The sequence below is a fragment of the Megalobrama amblycephala genome, linkage group LG13 (genome assembly GCF_018812025.1).
Source record: "Megalobrama amblycephala isolate DHTTF-2021 linkage group LG13, ASM1881202v1, whole genome shotgun sequence".
NCBI classification, from domain to species: Eukaryota; Metazoa; Chordata; class Actinopteri; order Cypriniformes; family Xenocyprididae; genus Megalobrama; species Megalobrama amblycephala.
Genome location: NC_063056.1, coordinates 10,826,370 through 10,850,470, shown reverse-complemented (window position 1 = coordinate 10,850,470; position 24,101 = coordinate 10,826,370). Strand labels below are relative to the sequence as shown.

The window sequence follows — 24,101 nt, the reverse complement described above, 5'->3', positions numbered from 1 at the left end:
CTCTGGCCAACGAATGAATTCAACTTCATCACAAGTCATAAATCATATCATGGAACAGTAGCATTCAAATATTTCATCCAGTTCATTTTTGCTTGAAGATCAGATTCCTCACACCAGTATGGAGACAAAGCTGGTCATAGGTCTGTGCAGACGACTGATTCTTGTGGTCTTTGCTGGGGATCTGTGCCCTGGAGGTTGTGTCGATGAGGCCTTCACAGGGGATTGTCTAGTTGACAGGATCTATGCTGACTTTCAGGGCTGCGTTGAAACTAATATTAGCTTAGATACCATTCTTCTTATGATGTAACAAGTGCATCAGTTGTTATGGGAAGTGTTCTTGGTTCTGGTTGACCTAATTTATGCAGCCTAACAATCCTTTAATGGATGTGAATTATAGAAATGTGATAATGTTTTATGTGTATGACAGGTTACAGAGATGTGTTTTTAGTCTAGACTGAAACTGACAGAGTGCGTCAGCTTTCCGAATAAGGCTAGGAAGACCAGAGTTTGGGTGCTAAATAGGTTAAGGATCTACTGCCTGCAGAAACACTAATAGAGAGATACAACCACGTAACTGTATAGCAGTCTCAGTATTATGATATGATCTAAGTCTTGACTGGAAATCCTCACAGATACCATGAAAGGACAACACCAGACAATGAACACAGGAAACGTAAAGGACTATATACACACACAGGGGCTAATAGACTAACAAGGCACAGGTGCAAACAATCAGGGATATAACAAGGGACACTGAAAACATGAACAAATACAAAATAAAAGAGCACAGACAAGCAGAACATGATACTTAATGGGCCCTTAATGGGCAAAACATGTGGGAGGTGATGATGGAGAGCACTATTGGGAGGGATGGAGGGCCAAGACCATGAGGTGGAAGTGGGCCTTGAGACCATAGGAGTAGGGCAGAGTACACTGGCAGAGTAGGGGACCACAGAGGTGCCAGCAAAGCAGGAGACCATCAAGGTGGCACAGGCAGAGCAGAAGACAACCAGGGAAATGTAGTCAGAGCAGGAGACCACCAGAGTGCTGCAGGAGACCACAAGAGTGCCTGCCTAGGGTTTGGGGCCTGCCCTCCTTTTCCAGACTAACAGGTTAGGGACAGCTTTCCTGAGCTAAAGGCCGGAAAGACTTGATTAGTGACCTTAGGTCAACGCGCCTTTGTGGGTTCCCATGTTGGGCAAGATCACAGACCCCAGCCTTTCTGAGAGAGAGGGGTGGGCTGCATTGCTTAATCACAACATATTAGTCATATAAGCGACAACTCCTAAAAATACACAACTGAACTGCTGTCATCCAAAATGCCATACAACAAAACTGACAACATCATGTTTTACCACGAGTAGATAAGATATTGACACTCCTAATCACAGATAACTCAATATAGCATGGGCCAAAAAAATTATTTCTGAAGAAGAGAAATCTAAGGGAGTGATGGTATGGCCACTTCCTTATGAGACACTGGTGAAGCAGTGCCTCAAGGGGCAGTATCAGCACCATCTTTCAATAAATTGGAGTGTTTCTATATATTTATACTGTATAGAAACACTCCACTTTATAGAAACACTCCACTCCATCACACCTACTGATACAACGTTGAGTGAATCTATGAAAAAAAAAACATGTCTTCTGTAAGATGCCTAATTATATTATAACCCAAACAAACACTGTCTTTTTTCTCTCAGCTCCATATTGTCCATTACAATGCAGAGGTTTATGCTAATATGTCACAAGCTAAGACCCAAGAAAATGGCCTGGCTGTGTTAGGGATCCTAATTGAGGTGAGTTCTCTTTAATCTAACCCTATATTCATGTAATTATTATTATTATTATTATTATTTTTTTTTTTTTAATTTATTTTATTATTTTATTTTTTTTATAAATTACCAATCAAACTTCATTTCATTCAGTTGTTTGCTTTTTTAGGCAGGCGAAGAGATTAATCAGGCATATGGTAGTATTCTCAACTATCTGGGTCGCATCAGATATGCAGGCATGTGTTTGTGTTATGTGTGTGTATGTCTACTGTATATGTGTGTGATTACCATGCTTCAGCCTCTTGGGTTACTTTGTAAATCATCAAACAAGACATACAATTTCATTAAAATGTTTACAACTTTTAATATTTGATTTATTTCAGGCCAAAAGGTGGCTATCCCTGCATTTGATATACAGTCACTGCTGCCTGACAACCTCAGCCAATATTTCCGCTACAATGGCTCACTCACTACTCCACCCTGCCACCAGAGTGTCCTCTGGACCATCTTCAATGAAAGGGTGAAAATCTCTCATTCACAGGTACAGAGAGACTGTGTTAAAGCTCAAGCAATGTTAACTTTTTATATTCATTAGTTCAGTCATGACAATTTGTGAGATAAACTGTCATATTACTGGATATGACAGTAGTGGCCTTTGTGTAATGTATCTTCTTATGCTGCTGCTGCAAAGCAAGTAGAAAGACATCCAAAGAAATGCTGCAGCTATCATGTAAAATTTTTTATTAATAATTAGTCATAAATAAATCCTATATAAGCCAAATTAGTTGGGTGGTGCTGGGGAGGAAGGGGACAAGAAAACTGTGATAGCAAGTTTGATTTTGCCTAGAGAACCAAATAAGCCAGAACTGCTAGTGCCAGTGCACAAGAGAATACCGGCACCCTTTTTCTATTTCAAGAACTGGAGGTAGCATGCAAGTTAACTGACTTATAGTTTATATATAAAGAACCCTTTGGAATTCGACATATAGAGTTTCATGATTGAACTTTAAGTCATTTACATAGTTGACACAATTTCTCTTCTCTTCTCTTCTCTTCTCTTCTCTTCTCTTCTCTTCTCTTCTCTTCTCTTCTCTTCTCTTCTCTTCTCTTCTCTTCTCTTCTCTTCTCTTCTGAAGTGTAAAATGCTTCATTTTGTGTAATTAGTTTTGATTTAGTTGTTTTAGCTTTAATTGGCGAGTTTGAGAATGGCATCACTCCCAGGTGAGTGTGCGCCATCTCTTTAACTCTGTCATAGAGTTAGGTGCGTGCGGGAGCAGGTAGTTACGGTGGAGAGTGTGATTTTGGCGGTGGGAGAATAACTCGGTTGTGAAAATATATCTTCGGTAACAAGGATGAACAAAGCAGTTGTTGTCCACTTATCCAGAATGGAGTGGTGATTAAGTAAGGAATAATTTAATTTACACTTCAATTATTCCGCTTATACTATGGTTACCACACCTCAAGACACTGTTTCGATGGTGTATTTCAAGACATTTGTCAGGTTTTTGTCCTTAAAACACTCTTGTGTGTGGGACTAATTTCTTACGCATCTCATCCCAAGCCTCCATTGCTAATTTCAAAACGTCATTTCAGAACTAGTAATGGAGGCTTGAGCCTTGATAGCAGAATAATACAGTTGATACAGTTATTAACGCACTTGAGAGAGAGAGAATGAGCATATGTAAATTAGCCTACCTGAGTGTCTGTGCCTCTCTCATGGCAGCACTGTCTCTACTAATAGTGAAACGAAACTATAAGTATATCTACATCAACAATCGCAGTTATTACCTCACTGGTGAGTCATTTTACTGACAAAACGTTTCTGCGTGAGTGTGTCCGTACTATACGTTTGAAAGAGAGAGAGAGAGAGAGAGAGAGAGAGAGAGAGAGAGAGAGTATGTGCTTTCAGGACACAATAAAACGTATTTTGTGGCAAAAACCATGACACTAATTTGTTTTCATCCTATAGTTTACTATATTAATTTGCTTGGCCGGTGTCATTGTGGGTTTTGGTTCTTTTGCTGTTGTAGGCTGTAAAGACCTTTTGAAATAACTGAAATCATTTGGCGAAGTGATATAGAACTGTAATGTGGTCAAGATCTACATAGAACTATTTTAGCCATGCATTTCCCTGAAAATAATTTCACACCTTAGAACGTTGGTCAACCAATCAGATTCGAGCATTAAACAGTAGTATAATGGAAGTTTTTGTCCATTCTTTCCATTAGCTACGTTAACATGTAAGGTAATTATCCCAAATGTGCTGTCGTTTATCCCAGATGAAGTTATTAAGAGAGAACTCATTAGATTCAGAAGAATCACCAGCCCAATAAAAGTCATATTACTGGGTTGTAAAAGTTTGGAACTAAAACATGTTGTGCGCCAGTGTTTAGATGAGACACAATGAATCGCCGACTCGAGAGGCTGGTTAACACTTGCTTTTAATGGCGACAACAGCCGGAATAACAAGCTATCACACACACACCCCAAACCCCGCCCCCGGCGCTGACGTGCCATGACACCCGGGGATCAGACATCATACACCATACACTGGCGCCACCCATTTTCCATAAAGCACACTCCCTCTCCTACAGTGACTGCTGACTTGTGAAACACAGCGGGGTAACCAGAATAGCAATGTGTGGCAACAAGAAACAACATGTCACAATCAACTATTCAGTACAGCCTAGCAGGCTATCAAAGAACACCACAAACACAAAGGTATATAACAACAAAACTTTCCCCCCCACACCCAACAAAGGATAAAAGGTAAGGCTGCAGGCCTATTGCAGCTCGTAGTCCATCAGCTTGACTGGGAGCTGACGGAGACAACCAGACCGCCGAGGGGTCGGCGTCGGGACGTGCAACTTCGACGGGGATGCACTCCTGCTCTCGCATAGGCTACTCGTGCTGCTAACAGGCCCGACGGGTGATGATGCTGGCTCGGCTATTGCCAGAGGAATGTCAGGAACCGGTGGGGGAGAGCTCGCATCCAGACCTTCACTCTCTGAGTCTGCATCATCTTAAATAGGCACCATTTGCTCAGGGATAGACTCAACTTTGTAACAGTCACTCAGTCTGACCCTATATGATCCGCGTCGAAGTTGAGAGCCAGTGAACTTTCGAATGTTGCACCATGCCCCGTCAGTATTTAGCACAAGATATCGACTTCGTGCCTGGGACTTGTTCCGATCACTATACAAGTACACTAGATCACCTGGGCCAACATCTGGGCATGCTGCGAACAGAGGTGTAAAAAGTACTCAAAAATGTTACTCAAGTGAAAGTACAAGTACTGAGTGAAAATTTTACTCAATTAAAAGTAAAAGTATCTGGCCAGAATCATACTTGAGTAAAAGTAAAAAAGTACTACATTAAAATTGTACTTAAGAATTAAAAAAGTAAAAGTAACAGCAAGAATGAAAACTAGAGATTCTTGTTTAAGCTTTTAATCTCTAAAAACATGAAGTGAATGAACCACATACAAAGTTTTATCCTCCTTTAGAACTGTTTGTGTTTAATTGTATTTAATTATCAAACTATAAGACTACTACCTAATGCCAGTATGCAACATGCTACTCAAAGTTGCAAAACCTCGGATTTAACTTAAGCAGAAGCTGATTTTCAAAACTGTGAGTGTCAAGCCTAGCTCTTTTGGGGCTAAAAATCAATCCTGCAGTGCCTGAAACACTGGTGTCTGAAACACAGGCCAGATATCCATCCAACTCTTTGCTGGCTTCATGTGTTGTCTGTTTCAAAGAAGCGAAAAAATCTTCATCATCAGATGAACTGTTGGCCACGGGTGCTCTTGATTCTGTGGCTGATTTTTTACTTCCTCCATTTTCTTCCACTGACTGTTATAATTTCCAGGTCAACAAAGAGTATAGAACCCAAGAGGTGACACTCTGATACTTTTTAGTCACTAGATGGCGTTCCGGTAGCACGGCCACCATTATGGGGTGAAAATACTAACTGGAGCATTGAATCCTTCACATCTTATGCACCCAAAATCAGCGAATTTCACTGCCAAATCAGAAGCGCAGTAGAACAGTTTTTTAAATTAAGTCATCAGTAAATTGTATGGCTCCCACAGTAAATGTTGTATTGTCTTATATATGTTTTATTTTACCAGTTGTGGAATCCAACCATTCAACCATCTGAGGTAACGTAGTTAGCCTACTTTATTGAGTATTTCCATTTTATGAAACTTTACACATTTATTAATTGTAAATTAATAATTAATACATTTAAGATCATCATATTTACAGCGATCAGTATATTTCAGACCTAGTGGAGTAATAGTAATAATAATAGTCTGAATTGAAATAAGCTATATTGTACGTTTTAATGGATCACTACAAACATAATGATCTTATAATACATGATGCATTGCTGTGTCCGTTATCGCATTATTCCCACTTTTGGACACTTTTACTTCAATGGACATTAGACAACACTGCAAAATCAAGCTGTTATATTCATATATTTATTGTCCAACATTCACAATTTTTCTGATGCATGTCATAATTTAATTTCATATGTCGGTATTAATTCAGTGTTTATAAGTCTAATACTAATACTAGATCTTTTGAAGAGTTTTAACCCAAACTGACAGAGCAAAAAGTTTTTGTGAAAAAGTTTTTTTTTTTTTTTTTTAACAAAGCAGCTGATATTGCCTTGAAAACTAGTGGACTGCCAAGTCGCCTTCACCCCAAAATGGCGGAAATGCAAGGCCGCTGCTGGGCGCAGGTGTTGCAGTGGAACATTCTATTGAGTGTCGCTTCTTGTTAGTGTATATTCTTTGAGGTCAAGGTGCTGTGCATTGTGGTAATTGACGTGACATGAAGTCACTTCCAAAGGACCAATGAACATGTCTGACCAATTTCAAGGAATATGAAAATGAATCTCATTGAATAAATAACCTCTAAATTAAACTGGTCATCAGTGCAATTCAGTTGGTTTGGTAATAGCAAAGGAAAATAGAATGAAGTGATCTCCAAAAAATAAGTACTTTTTGACTGTAAATAAAATTGTAAGGAGTAAAAAGTACTCTTTTTTCTCAAAAAATTTAATCAAGTAAAAGTAAAAGTATTGATTTTTAAATGTACTCAACTAAAGTAAAAATCCCCAAAAATAATACTTAAGTACAGTAATCAAGTAAAATTACTCAAGTACTTTACACCTCTGGCTGCGAACTGATTCGATGGTGATTTGGCCTTACTGCTGTGGGGATGATTCGCCAGACGTTGTGCATGCTGTTGAGTAATTAACTCCTGATCATGGACTGGTAACTGTTTGAGAGAGAACTGGTCACGTTGTAACAGCATCTCCCGAGCTGACATGCCATGTGATCTGATACAGCTGTTTAACTGAGCAACAGCCACAGACAAAAGAAGGGGAGTGACAACCTTACAGTGTGGTTCCAAGCACAAAACCTTACCCTGCAGCTCCTGAATGGCCTTTTCAGCAACAGGGTTTTTGTTGACATTTTTGGCTTTGCCCACCTTGATGGCCAACCAGTGCTGGGCGAGCACCTCATCATTTGTTAATGCTGCGAATCCAGGCGCTGGGTCAGTCCTGACCACAGCCAACGGACCATCGAGTGGACGGAGACCGATGCACAGGCTTATGATACCATCCCGTAACGTCTCTTTGCGCTCATCTGCGATTAGAAGGGCGGCCGTGAAGGATGTCACACATTCACGAACTAGGATGAGCTGATGTGCGCGTTTTAACATATCAGCTGCAAAGGAGGACCCCACAGCCTCAGGTGGGTCACAACTGGATTGTTCCACTGCAAACGAGGGGGCACATTGATGGCAACCCCTACTGGTATGTTGGATAGCTGCCTCCAAATCCAACGCATAGAAGTAACGGCCGACCACGAGTCTCAACTGATGTGCAGAAGGGTGATTCAATCTGATGTGCAATGACATAAGCAAGCCATGCAACACATTCCTTGGAACGACAATGCATTCGGAGGAGCTCACCAAGCGGTGTATGACGGCGTACGATTAAGAGCCCATCTTTGGCCAAAGTGGTATTGTTCAAATAACGTTTCACATCTTTGGCATTGGCTCTTTTGGAGGGGCGTGTACCTTGGCGAAGATGTGCGCACACCCTACGGAGGTCTGGACACGCCGCCTGTATGGACAACCATGATGCTCTGTTTGAGAAGGGTATATTTTGCACACCCTGCATAATGTTAACAACATCAGAACGGCGCACAACCGAGGCCATGCAATCCTGGACAAAGCTACACACCTGACACGTGGGGCTGTTGCATTCTACAGCATTGCGACTAACATAATCTGAAGGGAGAATAGCGGCTCCAGCAACATGGCGGACAGAAACCTGGAAGCGGCTTGCAGTTGACAAGAAAGTGGTGACTCGTGGACTTGCAGAGAACTCGCCCCTACAAAAATTCTCGAAAGCTTGCACACACGGTTTGCTGTCAGTGAGGGCACACGCTTTCTGTGTAGACTGGATGATAAATGGACCAAAGTGCTTTAATGCAGCAGCTATAGCTAGAGCTTTGATTTCACACAGGAGCCAATTGATCTGGTTTTTGTGAAGTTTAGCACTAAAGTAGCCAGCCACCAGTAATGTCCCCTCACGTGTAACGTACATTGTCGCCCCAAGGCCTGGGTCCCTGAGAGCACCGTCAGTGATGATCCAAAGCTGGTCGTCAGGTCACGGTATTGTCACCGCACAGTTATTGGATAATCGCAAGCAGCTCTTCAAAGTCAGCACCACAGTACAGGTCGTCTGCAATTTTGGCCACCTGTCCCTGTTGAATTAAGTCACCAAGAACCCGACAGGTCAATTCTTCCAAGGCAGTTTCTGATCCAGGCATACCCATAGCACATCTGACATACACCCGGATTCCCTTGAATGGCGTAACTACTCCACAGTACTTCATGGAGTCCTTTGAAAGGGGTATCTGATAGAACGCTTTTGTGAGGTCGTTTGCGACAATATATCTCCACTGAGCTATCTGACACAAAGTGGCATCGATGTTTGGCATGAGCGATGGCTGAGGTTTGCTGTACCGTCCTACATCAGTGAATGCTGTCACAAGACGAAATCTCCCATTCGGCTTTTTGATAAGAAATGATGGATTGACATACTCAACCGCAACGCCAACGCTCTCAGGTTTCTGAAAGACGGCCATCTGTTCTAACACGTCGAATTGAGCCTGTAGTTCTTGCAACTGGCCTCTTGAGTACTGCGGAACTCTACCCTTCCGTTGAGGCAGTTGGACAGGACCCATGTTTACTCTAGCCTGGAAGGGGCCAGCAGCGCCATTATAACCCCTAAACTGTGGGTTGAAAACCTCATCGAATTCCCTGTGGACTTCCCACACAACTCGTATGTGTTGGACCCTACACAGACCTGGTGTCTAGCAGGGCGGATGGAGATGTCATTACATTCCATAAATGGTATGCCAGCGAGAATATCAGAGTCTAAATTTTCTATGACAAGCCCTTCAAAGTAAAGCTCATGTCCATCTCTGTGAAAGTGGGTGTGTGTTTCTCCAACTACCTTTAAGGGTGAAGAGCCATCTGCCTGGTGAGCTGACTGAGTACTGCTGGTGACCTTAAGACCCAGTCTCCTAGCACAAGCTGCTCTTATCATGTTTCCCGTAGCACCACTGTCGATGGTCAGTCTGACTGGGGCATAAATGGAAAGCATCGAGGCATGGCGACTGCATGATACGAACGCGCTGCACTGCCATCGGGCAACACACAGAGTCATCGTTGCCATCATCAGATTCACCCTCTGTGTGACCCGACGAACCTGCCACTTGCCGTGCTTTAGCAATGAATGCCCTGTCGTGAGGAGGCAGAAAGGGGCATTTACTGAGAAAATGATTATCTGGTCTGTGAGCCTCTTTACACAGTGGACACGACTTCCTGGATCGACCCAGAGACGTCAGTCTCTGCCTTGGAAGGCTGGACATAGTTCTGGCATCCTCTGACGACTGAAGTTCATCCAGTAATGAGCTGAGGGCTTGGGATATCTCTGGTTTTATAGACGCCAGTGTGCGTGACCGTAATTCAGTACCGTACCTCTGCTTTACGAGTTTTGGCAGCTTGCTGTGTATAAGTCGAAGCCATGTGAGAACAATGATATTTTCTATTGTGGGGGAGAGTTCTTCATCCTCCACAATGGGTACATCTCCATGAGTAATGCCAGAGTCTTTGCGGAGTAAATTGTCCTCAACAAAAGCCATTAGACTCTGGTATATGTCCTCCGGACCCTCATTGGGCTCTAGTTTAATAGCAGCAAAGTCAATGAAATGAGTGCCAGTGGACTGAAATCCAAAGTGTAGTCTGATTACTTGCCATATATGGTCAATGCAAGTGGGATTCTTAACAATAGTATTGCGGGATATGACTGGATAGTAATAAGCGATCTGCCCCAGCATAAGCTCAAGCATGCTAACCTTTTGGTGGCGCGTACGTCGTTGAGCTGCAGAAAGTTCCTCGTTATCATCCGCGAAACCCCTATATGGCGAAGCCCTCGTCTTCTTTTCCCAGTTTACGCCGTCCATTAAAAACGGGGCAAACTCAGTGTCCAGTGATAGCATATAAACGAGGTTTTGACGCCAGTTCTCAAAAGAGTTCACTGTCTCGACTTTAGTGAGGCACCACTGCTTCGGAGCTCTGTGTGTGTTCGCTATGGTTATGGCTCGCGTCTCGTCGGCAAAGATAATCCGCTGCTAGTTTATATGCACTCGTAGCGTAAACTGATCTCACGTGAGCTCAAAGAATACATTTAAGGAGTGGATTCGGTAACGCTGCCACCACGCCAGTGTGTAGATGAGACACAATGAATCACCGACTCGAGAGGCTGGTTAACACTTGCTTTTAATGGCGACAACAGCCGGAATAACAAGCTATCACACACACACCCCAAACCCCGCCCCCGGCGCTGACGTGCCATGACACCCGGGGATCAGACGTCATACTCCATACACTGGCGGTGTTGTTTTGACGTTTTTAAAAGAGCCAACTCTGGATATATTGTTTCGGGTCATGGATGAAGTTAAGTCATTTATGGTTTATACTTCTATAGCTGGATTGAAATGTTTTAAATAGAGGTCAACCGATAGTGGATTTTACCTCTAACAATAACTAGGTTGGACCGCACCGATTAATCAACCAATATATTTTTAATTGGGGATAATGAATGAAATCAAACATAACACTCAAAGTAAAATAGAAACTTTTTTACAAAAACAAAAAAATAAAAGTGTACAGAACCATGGAAATGTACTGTACTTTTTAAATGAAATAAATAGACTATATTAACAGACTATATTAAAGCCATAGAAAGACAAATGTTTTTCTGAAAATGCACAATGCACAATATTCCAGCCTAAGGTGAAGTCATTATGCACATTAACAATGATTTGGGACAAATATTATGTAATTGAACAGCCTACTGAGTTGTAGCTGGGCACCGTCTTTGTGTCCGCACTCAAAACAATGTGTTTGAATTTTTAAAAACTGAAATAGGATGCTATTCTAATTTATATGTCATTCTGATTTATTTATATGGTTCTGTCGGCTGCATGACCATATCATTTTGCTTTCTCATGTCACTAGCTTTAAATATTTGGGTCAGACTTTTTGTGTATTTTTGTCACGTTAGTTTTAACCGCCTGAGGTACTTAGCGTCCTCTCAGCCTTGACTGCTGTTCTTTCTCTACTAATACAGCATCTAGTCAATAAATTCATTACTTTATAATGATATGAAATGATTTAGTGTACAAACCCAATTCCAAAAAAGTTGGGACACTGTACAAATTGTGAATAAAAACAGAATGCAATGATGTTTCAAATTTCAATATTTTATTCAGAATACAACATAGATGACATATCAAATTTTTAAACTGAGAAAATGTATCATTTTGAGGGAAAAATAAGTTGATTTTAAATTTCATGGCATCAACACATCTCAAAAAAGGGCATCAACACATCTCAAAAAAGTTGGGACAAGGCCATGTTTTCCACTGTGTGGCATCCCCTCTTCTTTTTATAACAGTCTGCAAACGTCTGGGGACTGAGGAGACAAGTTGCTCAAGTTTAGGAATAGGAATGTTGTCTCATTCTTGTCTAATACAGGCTTCTAGTTGCTCAACTGTCTTAGGGCTTCTTTGTCACATCTTCTTTATGATGCGCCAAATGTTTTCTATGGGTGAAAGATCTGGACTGCAGGCTGGCCATTTCAGTATCCGGATCCTTCTTCTAGGCAGTCATGATGTTGTAATTGATGCAGTATGTGGTCTGGCATTGCCATGTTGGAAAATGCAAGGTTTTCCCTGAAAGAGACGACGTTTGGATGGATATACCTTTCAGCATTGATGGCGCCTTTCCAGATGTGTAAGCTGCCCATGCCACACGCACTCATGCAACCCCATACCATCAGAGATGCAGGCTTCTGAACTGAGCGCTGATAACAACTTGGGTTGTCCTTGTCCTCTTTAGTCCGGATGACATGGAGTCCCAGTTTTCCAAAAAGAACTTCAAATTTTGATTCGTCTGACCACAGAACAGATTTCCACCTTGCCACAGTCCATTTTAAAAGAGCCTTGGCCCAGAGAAAATGCCTGAGCTTCTGGATCATGTTTAAATATGGCTTCTTTTTTGACCTATAGAGATTTAGGTGGCAACAGCCAATGGCACGGTGGATTGTGTTCACCGACAATGTTTTCTAGAAGTATTCCTGAGCCCATGTTGTGATTTCCATTACAGTAGCATTCCTGTATGTGATGCAGTGCTGTCTAAGGGCCCGAAGATCACGGGCATCCAGTATGGATTTCCGGCTTTGACTCTTACACGCAGAGATTGTTCCAGATTCTCTAAATCTTTGGATGATATTATGCACTATAGATGATGATAACATCAAACTCTTTGCAATTTTTCTCTGAGAAACTCCTCTCTGATATTGCTCCACTATTTTTCGCCACAGCATTGGGGGAATTGGTGATCCTCTGTCCATCTTGACTTCTGAGAGACACTGCCACTCTGAGAGGCTCTTTTTATTCCCAATCATGTTGCCAATTGACCTAATAAGTTGCAAATCGGTCCTCCAGCTGTTCCTTATATGTACATTTAACTTTTCTGGCCTCTTATTGCTACCTGTCACAACTTTTTTGGAATGTGTAGCTCTCATGAAATCCAAAATGAGCCAATATTTGGCATGACATTTCAAAATGTCTCACTTTCAACATTTGATATGTTATCTATATTCTATTGTGAATAAAATATAAGTTTATGAGATTTGTAAATTATTGCATTCCTTTATATTCACAATTTGTACAGTGTCCCAACTTTTTTGGAATCGGGTTTGTAGTGTACTGATACTGTTTCATTTTCTATGTTTTAAATCGCATCTGAAGTGTCCTGCTCAGTGCAGCGTACAGTCCCTCGTGTCAAAATAAACTTGACGAGGCGTCAGTGATTTCACTTCTAGAGGCCGTTCTCGTAATGTGTAATGACAGTGGACCCTTGTCAGACACTCCAACAATATACACAACCCTGAAAAACTATCGGTATGGATTTTTTCCAATAACCGAATGTGCCAATTAATCTTCAAAACCGATCAATCAGTCGACTTCTAGTTTTTAATGTGGTGACATTGATCATAAACAGTTTGCTTGTCCTCATAAAGCTCAAGTGAACACTGGAGAGGAGGACAATGCCGGAGAGAATACTCACATTGAACGAACAGAAACAGTAACTGAACAGGCCGTAGCTGAAGTACATGAGAGTGATAATGAAGAAATTGAGACCTGAGTCTGTAGATGTACAAAATATTATTGATGAGAATGTTTTAAGTTCTGGGATTGCAAGTACAAATGGAGTTGGGATTCTTAAGTATGAGAAAATGCAAAATACTGTGGTAGGTCTTTTAGAGGATGAAAATAAAGTAAAAATGAGGGATGAAGATACACTCAGATCTCTCAAACTTCAGGGGTCTCATTTATAAAGCGTGCGTACGCATAAAACGGGGCTGGAAACGTGCGTACGCCAGTTCCCACGCAAAGGTTGTGATCTATAAAAACAAACTTGACGGGAGAATGTGCGTACCTTTAAGCAAACTTTGAGCTGTGCGTACGCACATTCTGGAGACAAAAGTGATATGAATTGAGATAGTAGATGTGCTTCTTTCGATCACTTTTCCAGTGACACGCTGCTTTAATGAAAGCGAGGAGCGCTGGGAGCACAATAATTCCTCTTTAAACTAAACTGCAGATGTTATGACAAAATATTTTTTCGAGAATAACGATCAATGATGCACACTTAACTTCGATATTATGGAAGACGCTGCTGGATTCGGTGGTCGAACAGTCCGTTGTCCAGTTTGAATACGTCCAATAATATCTTACTGTACAACCACAGCTACAGGAGGTGTTGAAGTCGTGTGAAGGATCTTCAAACAATTACCATTTGAAGAATATAATTTGAGGAAAACGGTAAGATTTGCATGTTTTCTTTTTAAAATACTTTGTCAGTGACGCGCCGAGTCAGACAATTGTATTTACACTGCAATAAATAAGTAAGCCTATCTGTTTCCACTAAAAATAGCCTATAAACTTAATATAAAATATATGAACAATATAAACAAAATATATGTTCACCTTATCAGCAAAACTGCATAAATTTGATTCAAATTGTTTTAAACTATTAAAATACTATCTGGCCAGTGGAAATGAATGAATCGACTCTATTCTAAAACCTTTATCTGAAGCATTTGATACAATTTTGTTTTTATGGATATTTTGATATATTTATTCTAAAACATAAAGAGGATATTGGATGATCTTTATCAATATAATGTGTGGCACAAATTGCATTTATAGTCCATATCTAATATTTTCCAATGTCTTGTACCTTTGACGGTGTTAACCATGGTGTCACGTGGATGGGAATATGTATGGAAATGATATGCAGATGAAGTTATGCATAGTAAAACTAGGCGTCGTAAGCTCCATACAGGGAGTGCAGAATTATTAGGCAAGTTGATTTTCTGATCATATTTTTTTCCCAAGCACATTTTACCAATTCCAATCCACATCAATCTTAATAACTACTATTAATATTGTTTTTAATCATTTATAAGTGATATATAATTGTTCATGAAGGCTGGAAATGAAAAATGCCTTATATTCAGGTGTGCAGAATTATTAGGCAAGTTTTCTTTTACAGGCAAAATGAGCCAAAAAAGAGATTTAACTCAGACTGAAAAGTCAAAAATTATTAAATACTCATGAGAAGGATGCAATACTAATGCAATACTAGAAATTGCAAAGTTAAAGCATGACCAAGGGACAGCAAAATGCTCATTGGGTCAGCGGGGTCAGACAAAAACAGGTGGAAAAGAAAAGACACATGTTAACTGCAAAATAATTAAGAATTAAGGTGAAGAATTAAGTGTGAAACCATCAGGAACCCTTTAGTCTCCAGCGCCACCATTTTCCAGAGCTGCAACCTACCTGGAGTCTCCAGAAGTGCAAGGTGTTAGGATCTCAGAGACTTAGGTTAGCTAAAGAATCCTAAAAAATGACCTGCACTTGATAAGAATCACAAGCTGAAGTGTTATAAAATACATGAAGACTGGGTTTTAATAGGGCTTATAGACAGACAGCTTGAGAGTGACTCCTGATGGACCAGCACCACATCCTCTTGTACCACTGTTTGAAGAATTTATCCAGAATCTGGCAGTAAGGTGTTTGAGTTCACTTTTAGTCCATCTCTTATCCTGAAATGTCTGTCTTGCAGAGATGGACTAAAAATGATCTTCCAAAACTTACTGCCAGATTCTGGAAGATAAATTCTTCAAACAGTGGTACAAGAGGATGTGGTGCTGGTCCTTCAGGAGTCACTCTCAAGCTGTCTGTTTATAAGGCCTATAAAAACCCAGTCTTCATGTATTTTATAACACTTCAGCTTGTGATTCTTATCAAGTGCAGGTCATTTTTTAGGATTCTTTAGCTAACCTAAGTCTCTGAGATCCTGAGACCTTGCACTTCTGGAGACTCCAGGTAGGTTGCAGTTCTGGAAAATGGTGGCGCTGGAGACTAAAGGGTTCCTGATGGTTTCACACATAATTCTTAATTATTTTGCAGTTAACGTGTCTTTTCTTTTCCACCTGTTTTTGTCTGACCCCGCTGACCCAATGAGCATTTTGCTGTCCCTTGGTCATGCTTTAACTTTGCAATTTCTAGTATTGCATTAGTGTTGCGTCCTTCTCATGAGTATTTTGACTTTTCAGTCTGAGTTAAATCTCTTTTTTGGCTCATTTTGCCTGTAAAAGAAAACTTGCCTAATAATTCTGCACACCTGAATATAAGGCATTTTTCATTTCCAGCCTTCATGAACAATTATATATCACTTATAAATGATTAAAAACAATATTAATAGTAGTTATTAAGATTGATGTGGATTGGAATTGGTAAAATGTGCTTGGGAAAAAAATATGATCAGAAAATCAACTTGCCTAATAATTCTGCACTCCCTGTATATGGTGATTTCGGGGAGGAGACAGGGTGGAGATGCACGTACGCACAATCTTCCGCTGACTGGGATTTATAAAGGGATTTGTGCGCAGGTTCTGGCGTACGCATGGTTTTATAAATCTGATTTTTTTTGTGCGTACGCAGAATCTAGCTTTTGCGCGTACGTACAATTTTAGTAAGGATCCTATGCACAGTTTTATAAATGAGACCCCAGGTGTTTCTGAAACAGGGTCTCAGATGGAAAATAGCCATCTTTATTCTTTCTGGAAGATAAATGATTTTTTGAATGAGACTTTTGGAAGAATGGTATAAGATATTTTTTTCCGGACACTGAAAGATTTGTGAAATCGGTGGTCACATTGCAGCATACTGTTGGACTGAATGAACTGAATGAAAAAAAAGAGGTTTTGATTGAGGAAAATGCTTACAAAACTAAGAAAGCGTAAAGGCTCGCCTTCAAACAAATAGGAAAATGAGTCAGATGCACTGGGTGCTTTTTCTCTCCTATCTTTTTCTGCTCTTTGGTGTCTCTTTCTCTTTTATTATTAATATGGGGCTTATAGAATAGGCTCTTATAATATTTCGCAGCATGATAAATATGTTTGTATAGTTATGGCTGGAGACTGGTACTGAACTGAAGATTTTAATGTTGATAAGAATGGTGAAGAATTGAATTTACTTCGGCATAGTTAACTCTCTGAGGTCTGTTTTTTTTTCACATTGCAGCAAAACAGACTTAAAATACTCCGTCATTTTTTGTCATAGAGACATAAGTAATATATCAATTGAAACTATAGAATATCTTCTTTTATTTGTATACACTCAGAGTAAAAACAAAATGTTGTGCTTTTTGTAAAATAAAGAAAACTAACATGATGCGTGATTTCTCCTCTCCCTCTGAACGAAGTCCAATCTGATGGTTTTCAGAAAATGAACTGTAACTTAGTGAATACTAATCACAGAAAAATTACACTTATGTCTAAAAAAACGTTAAGATGTCAGGTTTTAAATCATGTAAGTCAAATCGAAAACAAACCTTCTGTGTTTATGTAATCTGTATGAAAAGAGAGCCTTGTCAGAAGTCCGTGATTCAGCTCATTATCCGCTAATGCGGCCACGCCCACGGAGCCAGCGCTATTCAGACGCAAATTCAGAGGCAATACATGCATTCATCGTCTCAATCGTGTATTGTCTTGAAAAGTGTTTATCTGGATGTAAAAGTCATGGTTAGCGAGCTCTAGAAGACATGCAGTTAGTTCCTGTTTTCTTTTCTTCTATAGATGAATTTTAGATGAGTTTTTGTTTCTTTAGCGCCCTCCGGCTGCAGTATGAATTGGAAACTCCATTCATGGAATAGCCTCTTCTTCTTTTAGATGAATTTGTGGACTAAAAATGCACAGAGAGCACCCTCCGACTTCAAGTATGAATTGAAAACACCAGCGCTCATAGTAATGACAATGAATATTAAATAAATATAACTCCTCTGTATAGAAAATTGACATAAGCATATGAGAATCCAATATTTCTCCAAATGTGCATGCTTTTAAACTAAAAGCCTATATTCAGACTCTTTGCATCACAGAAATACATTATATTTTAAAGTATAATATAAAACCATTACTTTATATTGTAATAATATTTTTCTGTATGTTTCATATATCATGATGAGCTTGAGACATCACAGAAGGTTTTTTTCACAGCCTACCTGACTGAAATGCCTCATTAATATGCAAGTCATTTCAGCTCATTACTATGCAATTCTTTTGTCTTCTGAGGTGAGAATGGCCCATTATTCAGTGGTGATTCATGCCTCCACGTAGGGCTGGACGATTAATCGAAAAGTAATCGAAACCGAAATTCAGAACCTCTAACCGACGTAATTTTCCCATGTCGGTTATTTCGTTTTTTTAATCCTGTTAATACTTCCCCCTTAAAAACGTAACTGCGTGTGTAGCCACATGACTCCGCCCCGTCCAGTCAGTGGCATAAAAGCAAAACACGGAGGTGAACGCCGGTTCAACACATAGTGATGGCGCGTGAGCGGTGAGCCTTGCGTCTTCACTAAACTTTGTCAGTTGTATTTGTTTTATGGTTTGGACATTCAAGCGATTAGACGATCGGATGTGTATTATTATATCGAGCTACCGCGCTCGCGCAGCTGCATGTGGCACGAACACTCATACAAACAGCTGCGCAAAACGTGAAGATCGCGCGCACACAGAGGAACGCAGAAACTTGTTGTCAGCGCTGTCCTGTGATTTATCAATAAAATAGCTTAGAAACTCAAAAGTTATAGCATCTATTTTTTTCTACTTTTGAAGGAACTATTTACAACCCACAGCTTCACAATTAATAGAGAGATGGTATGACTAATTCACACACGCAATCACTACTGGTACTGTGCTAATTTATCTTTATCTGATTTACAACGAGCAGAAACCTGTAAGAAATGTTACAAACCATAGATAAAATAACTGCTGATAGTGAGCTATGATGTCAGATCACTCTTTCAATAGGAAAAAAATATCCCACCTTAATAGTCAATCATAGGCTATTTACAGTACAAACCTTGTCAGTGAACTATGAGGGCAAAAAAAAAATCAGAAATAAAATAATCGTTCATTAATCGTAATCGAGGTAAAATGTTCAATTAATCGAGGTTTTGATTTTAGGCCATAATCGTCCAGCCCTACCTCCACACATACTGTGTTTGTTGGCAAAAAGTGTCTTACAAAAACTAAATCAATATATTGTTTTATATGAAGGAGTAGGCAGCATAATTTTTACATAATTCTGAAGCAAAAACTCTAGTCTACAACCTCCAATACCCTAAAGTATTGTAAACACAGATTTACTATACTTTTTTTGGCCTTATTTCAGTGACTTAAGTTTTTTTTTTTTCAATAACCACGCATAAATGTTATTCCTTCAAAAACACAAACATGTACATACATGTTCCTCACATATTATTGTAGCCTAGTTTGTGCTGAATACAGTGTAATGACACTTTTTCCATTAATATGTTTATGAACAACTGAAAAAAGCACAAATGTCAGGGCATGTCAAAACTTCTCCAGGCCCCAAATGAGCCTCAGACTCCAGAGGGTTAAATAATTAGAGTTCTGTGCATGTAAATGACATACAGTAAGTCTCAAACACCATTGTTTCCTCCTTCTTATGTAAATTTGATTTGTACAAAAGACTCTGAAGAACAGGCGAATCTCAACATAACACTGACTGTGATGCAACAGTCGGGATCATTAATATGTACGCCCCCAACTTTTGCATATGCCAGCCCATGTTCAAGGCATTAGACAAGCCAGTATTAATGTCTGGAGCTGCACAGAGCCGAATCAACAGACTTTATGCAGGTAAGCATGCAAGGACAAAAGCGAAAAATGGCAGATGGCGCAATAATAACTGACATGATCCATGATATCATGATATTTTTAGTGATATTTGTAAATTGTCTTTCTAAATGTTTTGTTAGCATGTTGCTAATGTACTGTTAAATGTGGTTAAATTTACCATTTTTTCTTACTGTATTCACGGAGACAAGAGCCGTCGTTATTTTCATTATTAAACACTTGCAGTCTGTATAATTCATAAACACAACTTCATTCTTTATAAATCTCTTCAACAGTGTGTAATGTTAGCTTTAGCCATGGAGCACTATCAAACTCATTCAGAATCAAATGTAAACATCCAAATAAATACTATGCTTACAAGATCTGATAGGCTGCATGACGAACACTTTGTAAAGATCCATTTTGAGGGTTATATTATATATTATATATTATAAATAAGGTGAAGTATTTTAATAAGCTGGGTATTTTAAGCTGAAACTTCACAGACACATTCAGGGGACACCTTAGACTTATATTACATCTTGTGAAAAAGCGTTCTATGGCACCTTTAATAATAGTTTTTAGTAATAGAGCTGCTATCATTCCTCTGACCACCATATGGTAACTAACAGTGCTCGAAATGGGCCGGTACGCACCGGTACAAAGTATTTTTACCTTTAGAGTACCGCCAGTTTTCCTTGCATACCAGCACTTCCGACATGTTGCATTCACAGAAGCCCACCATGCCCTCCGTGTTGCTGGACAATAAAGAAGGGATTGTTTATAGTGTTGAATTGAGTACGAAAAGCTAAAATTGAAACATCTATTGCAAGAACAAGTTAAAAATGCTTTAATAAGGTCACATTTTTGCTCAATTAAGGATATGGATGCTGCTGCACTTATTTCTTTAAATTGGAGAGAAATCTGGTGCAGAATAATCCCATGCTTTAAGGAGATTGGACAATTATGTACAATCTAAACAATATGTGAAAACTTGCAGTTTATTTTTTATTCTGGACAGTGTGATGAAGAGAAAGTCTCAGACCACTTTCAAGATCTTCCTAAGTTGCAACCTAAACAGAAAGAAACTGTGGATTGTGACATTACTTTTAGAGAGCTCAAAGTTGCAGTTAAAGGTGCCCTAGAACCAGTTTTTACAAGATGTAATATAAGTCTAAGGTGTCCCCTGAATGTGTCTGTGAAGTTTCACCTTAAAATACCCCATAGATTTTTTTAATAAATTTTTTTTAACTGCCTATTTTGGGGCATCATTAACTATGCACCGATTCAGGCTGCGGCCCCTTTAAATCAAGAATATTGTTCTTGCTTACTTACCTAGTCTGATGATTCAGCTGTGCACAGATCCAGACGTTAATACTGCCTGCCCTTCACTGTAAAAAATGACTGTGATTTTAACAGTAAAAGACTGTAAAAATGCTGTGGTGAAAAACTGTCAATTGGTTTACAGAAAGTTTCCGTACTATATACGGTGAATAACTGTAATAGATCTAACAGTACATTTAATGTAATTTTACGGTAAAATGCCATTAAATTCACAGTTTTTGGAAGTGAAAAATAACAATTCATTGTAAAATTTACAGTGAAAAACCGTAAATTGACATTCCCACAATTCCCTGCGTGACACTTCACATTTGATATATTTTCGTTGAAATAACTCTTTATTCTTAGTTTTTCTCATTTTTTTCTAATCAGTTATGTACATTAGGGTTTTATGTTACATCTAATGTTGTTAAATTAATGTTTATTGCATTTTTAAAATTTCATGTATGTTACCATGATGGTGTTTAGTGTGTGTGTGAATGACACTGTGTGCACCTTCTATATATTAGTATTGTCCTCCTTAGCTTGTGGAAAAGCTGCTTGTGATGAACTTTGATTCATCATGTGACTCTTATCACCACTGTGTTTGGTGACTGTCAGTGTATTATAAAGGTACAAAACAGATATCAGTACTTCATTAGGTTGGTAATTTAACATTATATCAGTTAATGAAATACGTTATTTTACCGTAAATTTAACATATTTGTTTTTTACGTTGCTACTGTATTTTTTTACGGTAAAGTTCTGGCAACCACAGCTGCTGGTTTTTTTTACCATAAATTTTACTGGGATTTTTTTTACAGTGTTGTGTAATGTCTTGAACATGGGCTGGCATATGCAAATATTGGGGTCATACATATTAATGATCCCGACTGTTACGTAACAGTCTGTGTTATGTTGAGATTCGCCTGTTTTTCAGAGGTCTTTTAAACAAATGAGATTTACATAAGAAGGAGCAAGCAATAGAGTTTGAAACTCAATGTATGTCTTTTCCATGTACTGAACTCTTGTTATTCAACTATGCCGAGGTAAATTAAATTTTTGATTCTAGGGCACCTTTAAACAACTCTCATTGGTTCACCTGGGATTGATGGAATAACTACAGATTTCTATCGTCATTTCTGGAACATTTTGGGACATTTGGGAAGATTTTTATGAAGGAAAAAATTAGTGTTTTGGAAATGGTTATTTTCCAAATAGCTGTCTACGAGCCGTATTGCATAACCTGTTGACCCAAAATATGTTGACCCAGGAACGCATCTAACTCAGCAAAATCAGGACGTGCGAGCAGTATTATCCCTGTTACCTAAAAAAGGGGATTTAGTATTTTTGAAGTATTGGATTACACAATTTTGGCCAAATGTTTAAAGAACAGGTTGAAATGCTATCTGAACACAGTTTTTTATAGTGATCAGGCTTATTGTGTGCCTGAATGATCTATTATGGATCATCTTTTTCCTTTAAGAGATGCTATAGATTTGAGTTTTAAAGAAAATGTTAACATAGGGTTTTTATAAATATATATCAAGAAAATGCCTTTGATAGGATGGACCATGGATATCTATACAAAGATTTGTGCTTTTGGTTTTGGTGATAATTTTATTTCTTGAGTAAAACTGTCAGATGTTTCTGTATAGGTGAAGGTGGGAGGAGGGTTGAGTGCCTCGATTTTTAAAAAAAAAAAAGAGGAATTAGGGAAGAGTGCCCACTCAATTATATATCATTGCCATTGAACAACTATTACAGTTTTTTCAATTGCTAACAAGCGTTTAGCAATGCTTAAAGTACTTTTTCTAAACTCTTAACACAGCAACACACCTACATCACACAATTAGCCAAATAGTTTTTTTTCTGCCCCAAACCATATTTTGTCAAATAAACACAAACTCTATACTGTATTTCAAAATGCTAAAAACCTTTTTCATCACATACTAACTCAGCAAACCTGATTCAAAATCGAGTCGTTCTGTTAAAACACTGGCACTAGTTTTCTATCCACCATGAACAAATAGTCAATCATAGTGCAATGACTGTCAAAATGCTAACAGTTGATGACATTATGAAAACTACATTACTTGTCATGTTTCGGTTCTAACTGGAGAAAATATGAAATCCATTGTTTTTATAATTCAGTTTCCTTTTACTGCAGTAATAGTATAATGCATGTAAGCCATTCTACATTTTTGGTTGAGTGTTGAATGTGTGCATTCTTGGCAACAGAAGTGAGTCATTATTTTATAGAATGTACAGTAGAAAAAGAGAAGAAAGTAACAGAAATGCTCAGGGCAGCCACTGGTCAAATGTGTCCCCTATGCAGGACTTCAGTTGGCCCCTTGCAAACTCCTGCAAACTCTTTCTGGTTTTGGGTGTGTGGTGTTGATGTTGCCCATAGGAGGTGGGATGGTGTCCCCTTGGTAGCTAGTGCCCTACTCAGACCACATGTTCTGCATATATGGAACAGTGGTAGTGGAATCGTTGTAGTAAAAGCTTTACATGAAGCTTTTACTGAAATGAAAACATGAAATTGCTGCCTTTGATCAACAAAAAATTCAACATACATGGTCTTTGATTACTGTTGAAGCTTTTTTCTGCCACAGAATAAAAAAAGTATAAAAGGTAATTGTGACTAAATTACTAAATTATTGTGGTAATTTTATTTTTTTTATTTTGCAATTGTGAGTTTACATCTCACAATTCTGACTTTTTCCCCTCAGAATTGTGATATATAAACTATAGGAATTGAGTTTAAAAAAATCAGAAATGTGAGATAAAAAGACATAATTACCTTTTTTATTTTCTATTCATGGCAGAAATCAGCTTTCATAGGTTCCACATGTGTAAGTGAAAAAACAGAGATGTACAGTCCAGCACACATACTTCCTCCTCTCCCATACCTCTTCTTCTCCCTTGTCCTGATCCAACTTCTCCTTTCCTCCTTCATCTAATCTTCTCCCTTACCCAGATATTATTTTCTCTCTGCTCCTCTGTGTTTTTCATCCACACTGAACAAATCCGCTTCAAAGAGTCCTATTTTACTGTGTATGTCCATGTAATGGAAAGAAGTTCAATCCCTGACTATGCTTCTAACTGAGACTGGAATCTGCTATT

At 39.0% G+C, this 24,101-nt stretch overlaps 1 protein-coding gene across 2 annotated transcripts in view; it reads left to right on the top strand.

Annotated features, from left to right (window-relative positions):
* ca14 (carbonic anhydrase XIV) overlaps positions 1–24,101 on the top strand; it is a 71,334-nt gene that overhangs the window by 11,963 nt on the left and 35,270 nt on the right. For both annotated transcript variants that reach the window (XM_048153829.1, XM_048153828.1), the window contains exons 5-7: positions 1,704–1,799; positions 1,945–2,011; positions 2,159–2,316. In XM_048153829.1, coding sequence (XP_048009786.1) covers positions 1,704–1,799; positions 1,945–2,011; positions 2,159–2,316 — 321 coding nt within the window. The remainder of the gene's footprint in view (positions 1–1,703; positions 1,800–1,944; positions 2,012–2,158; positions 2,317–24,101) is intronic.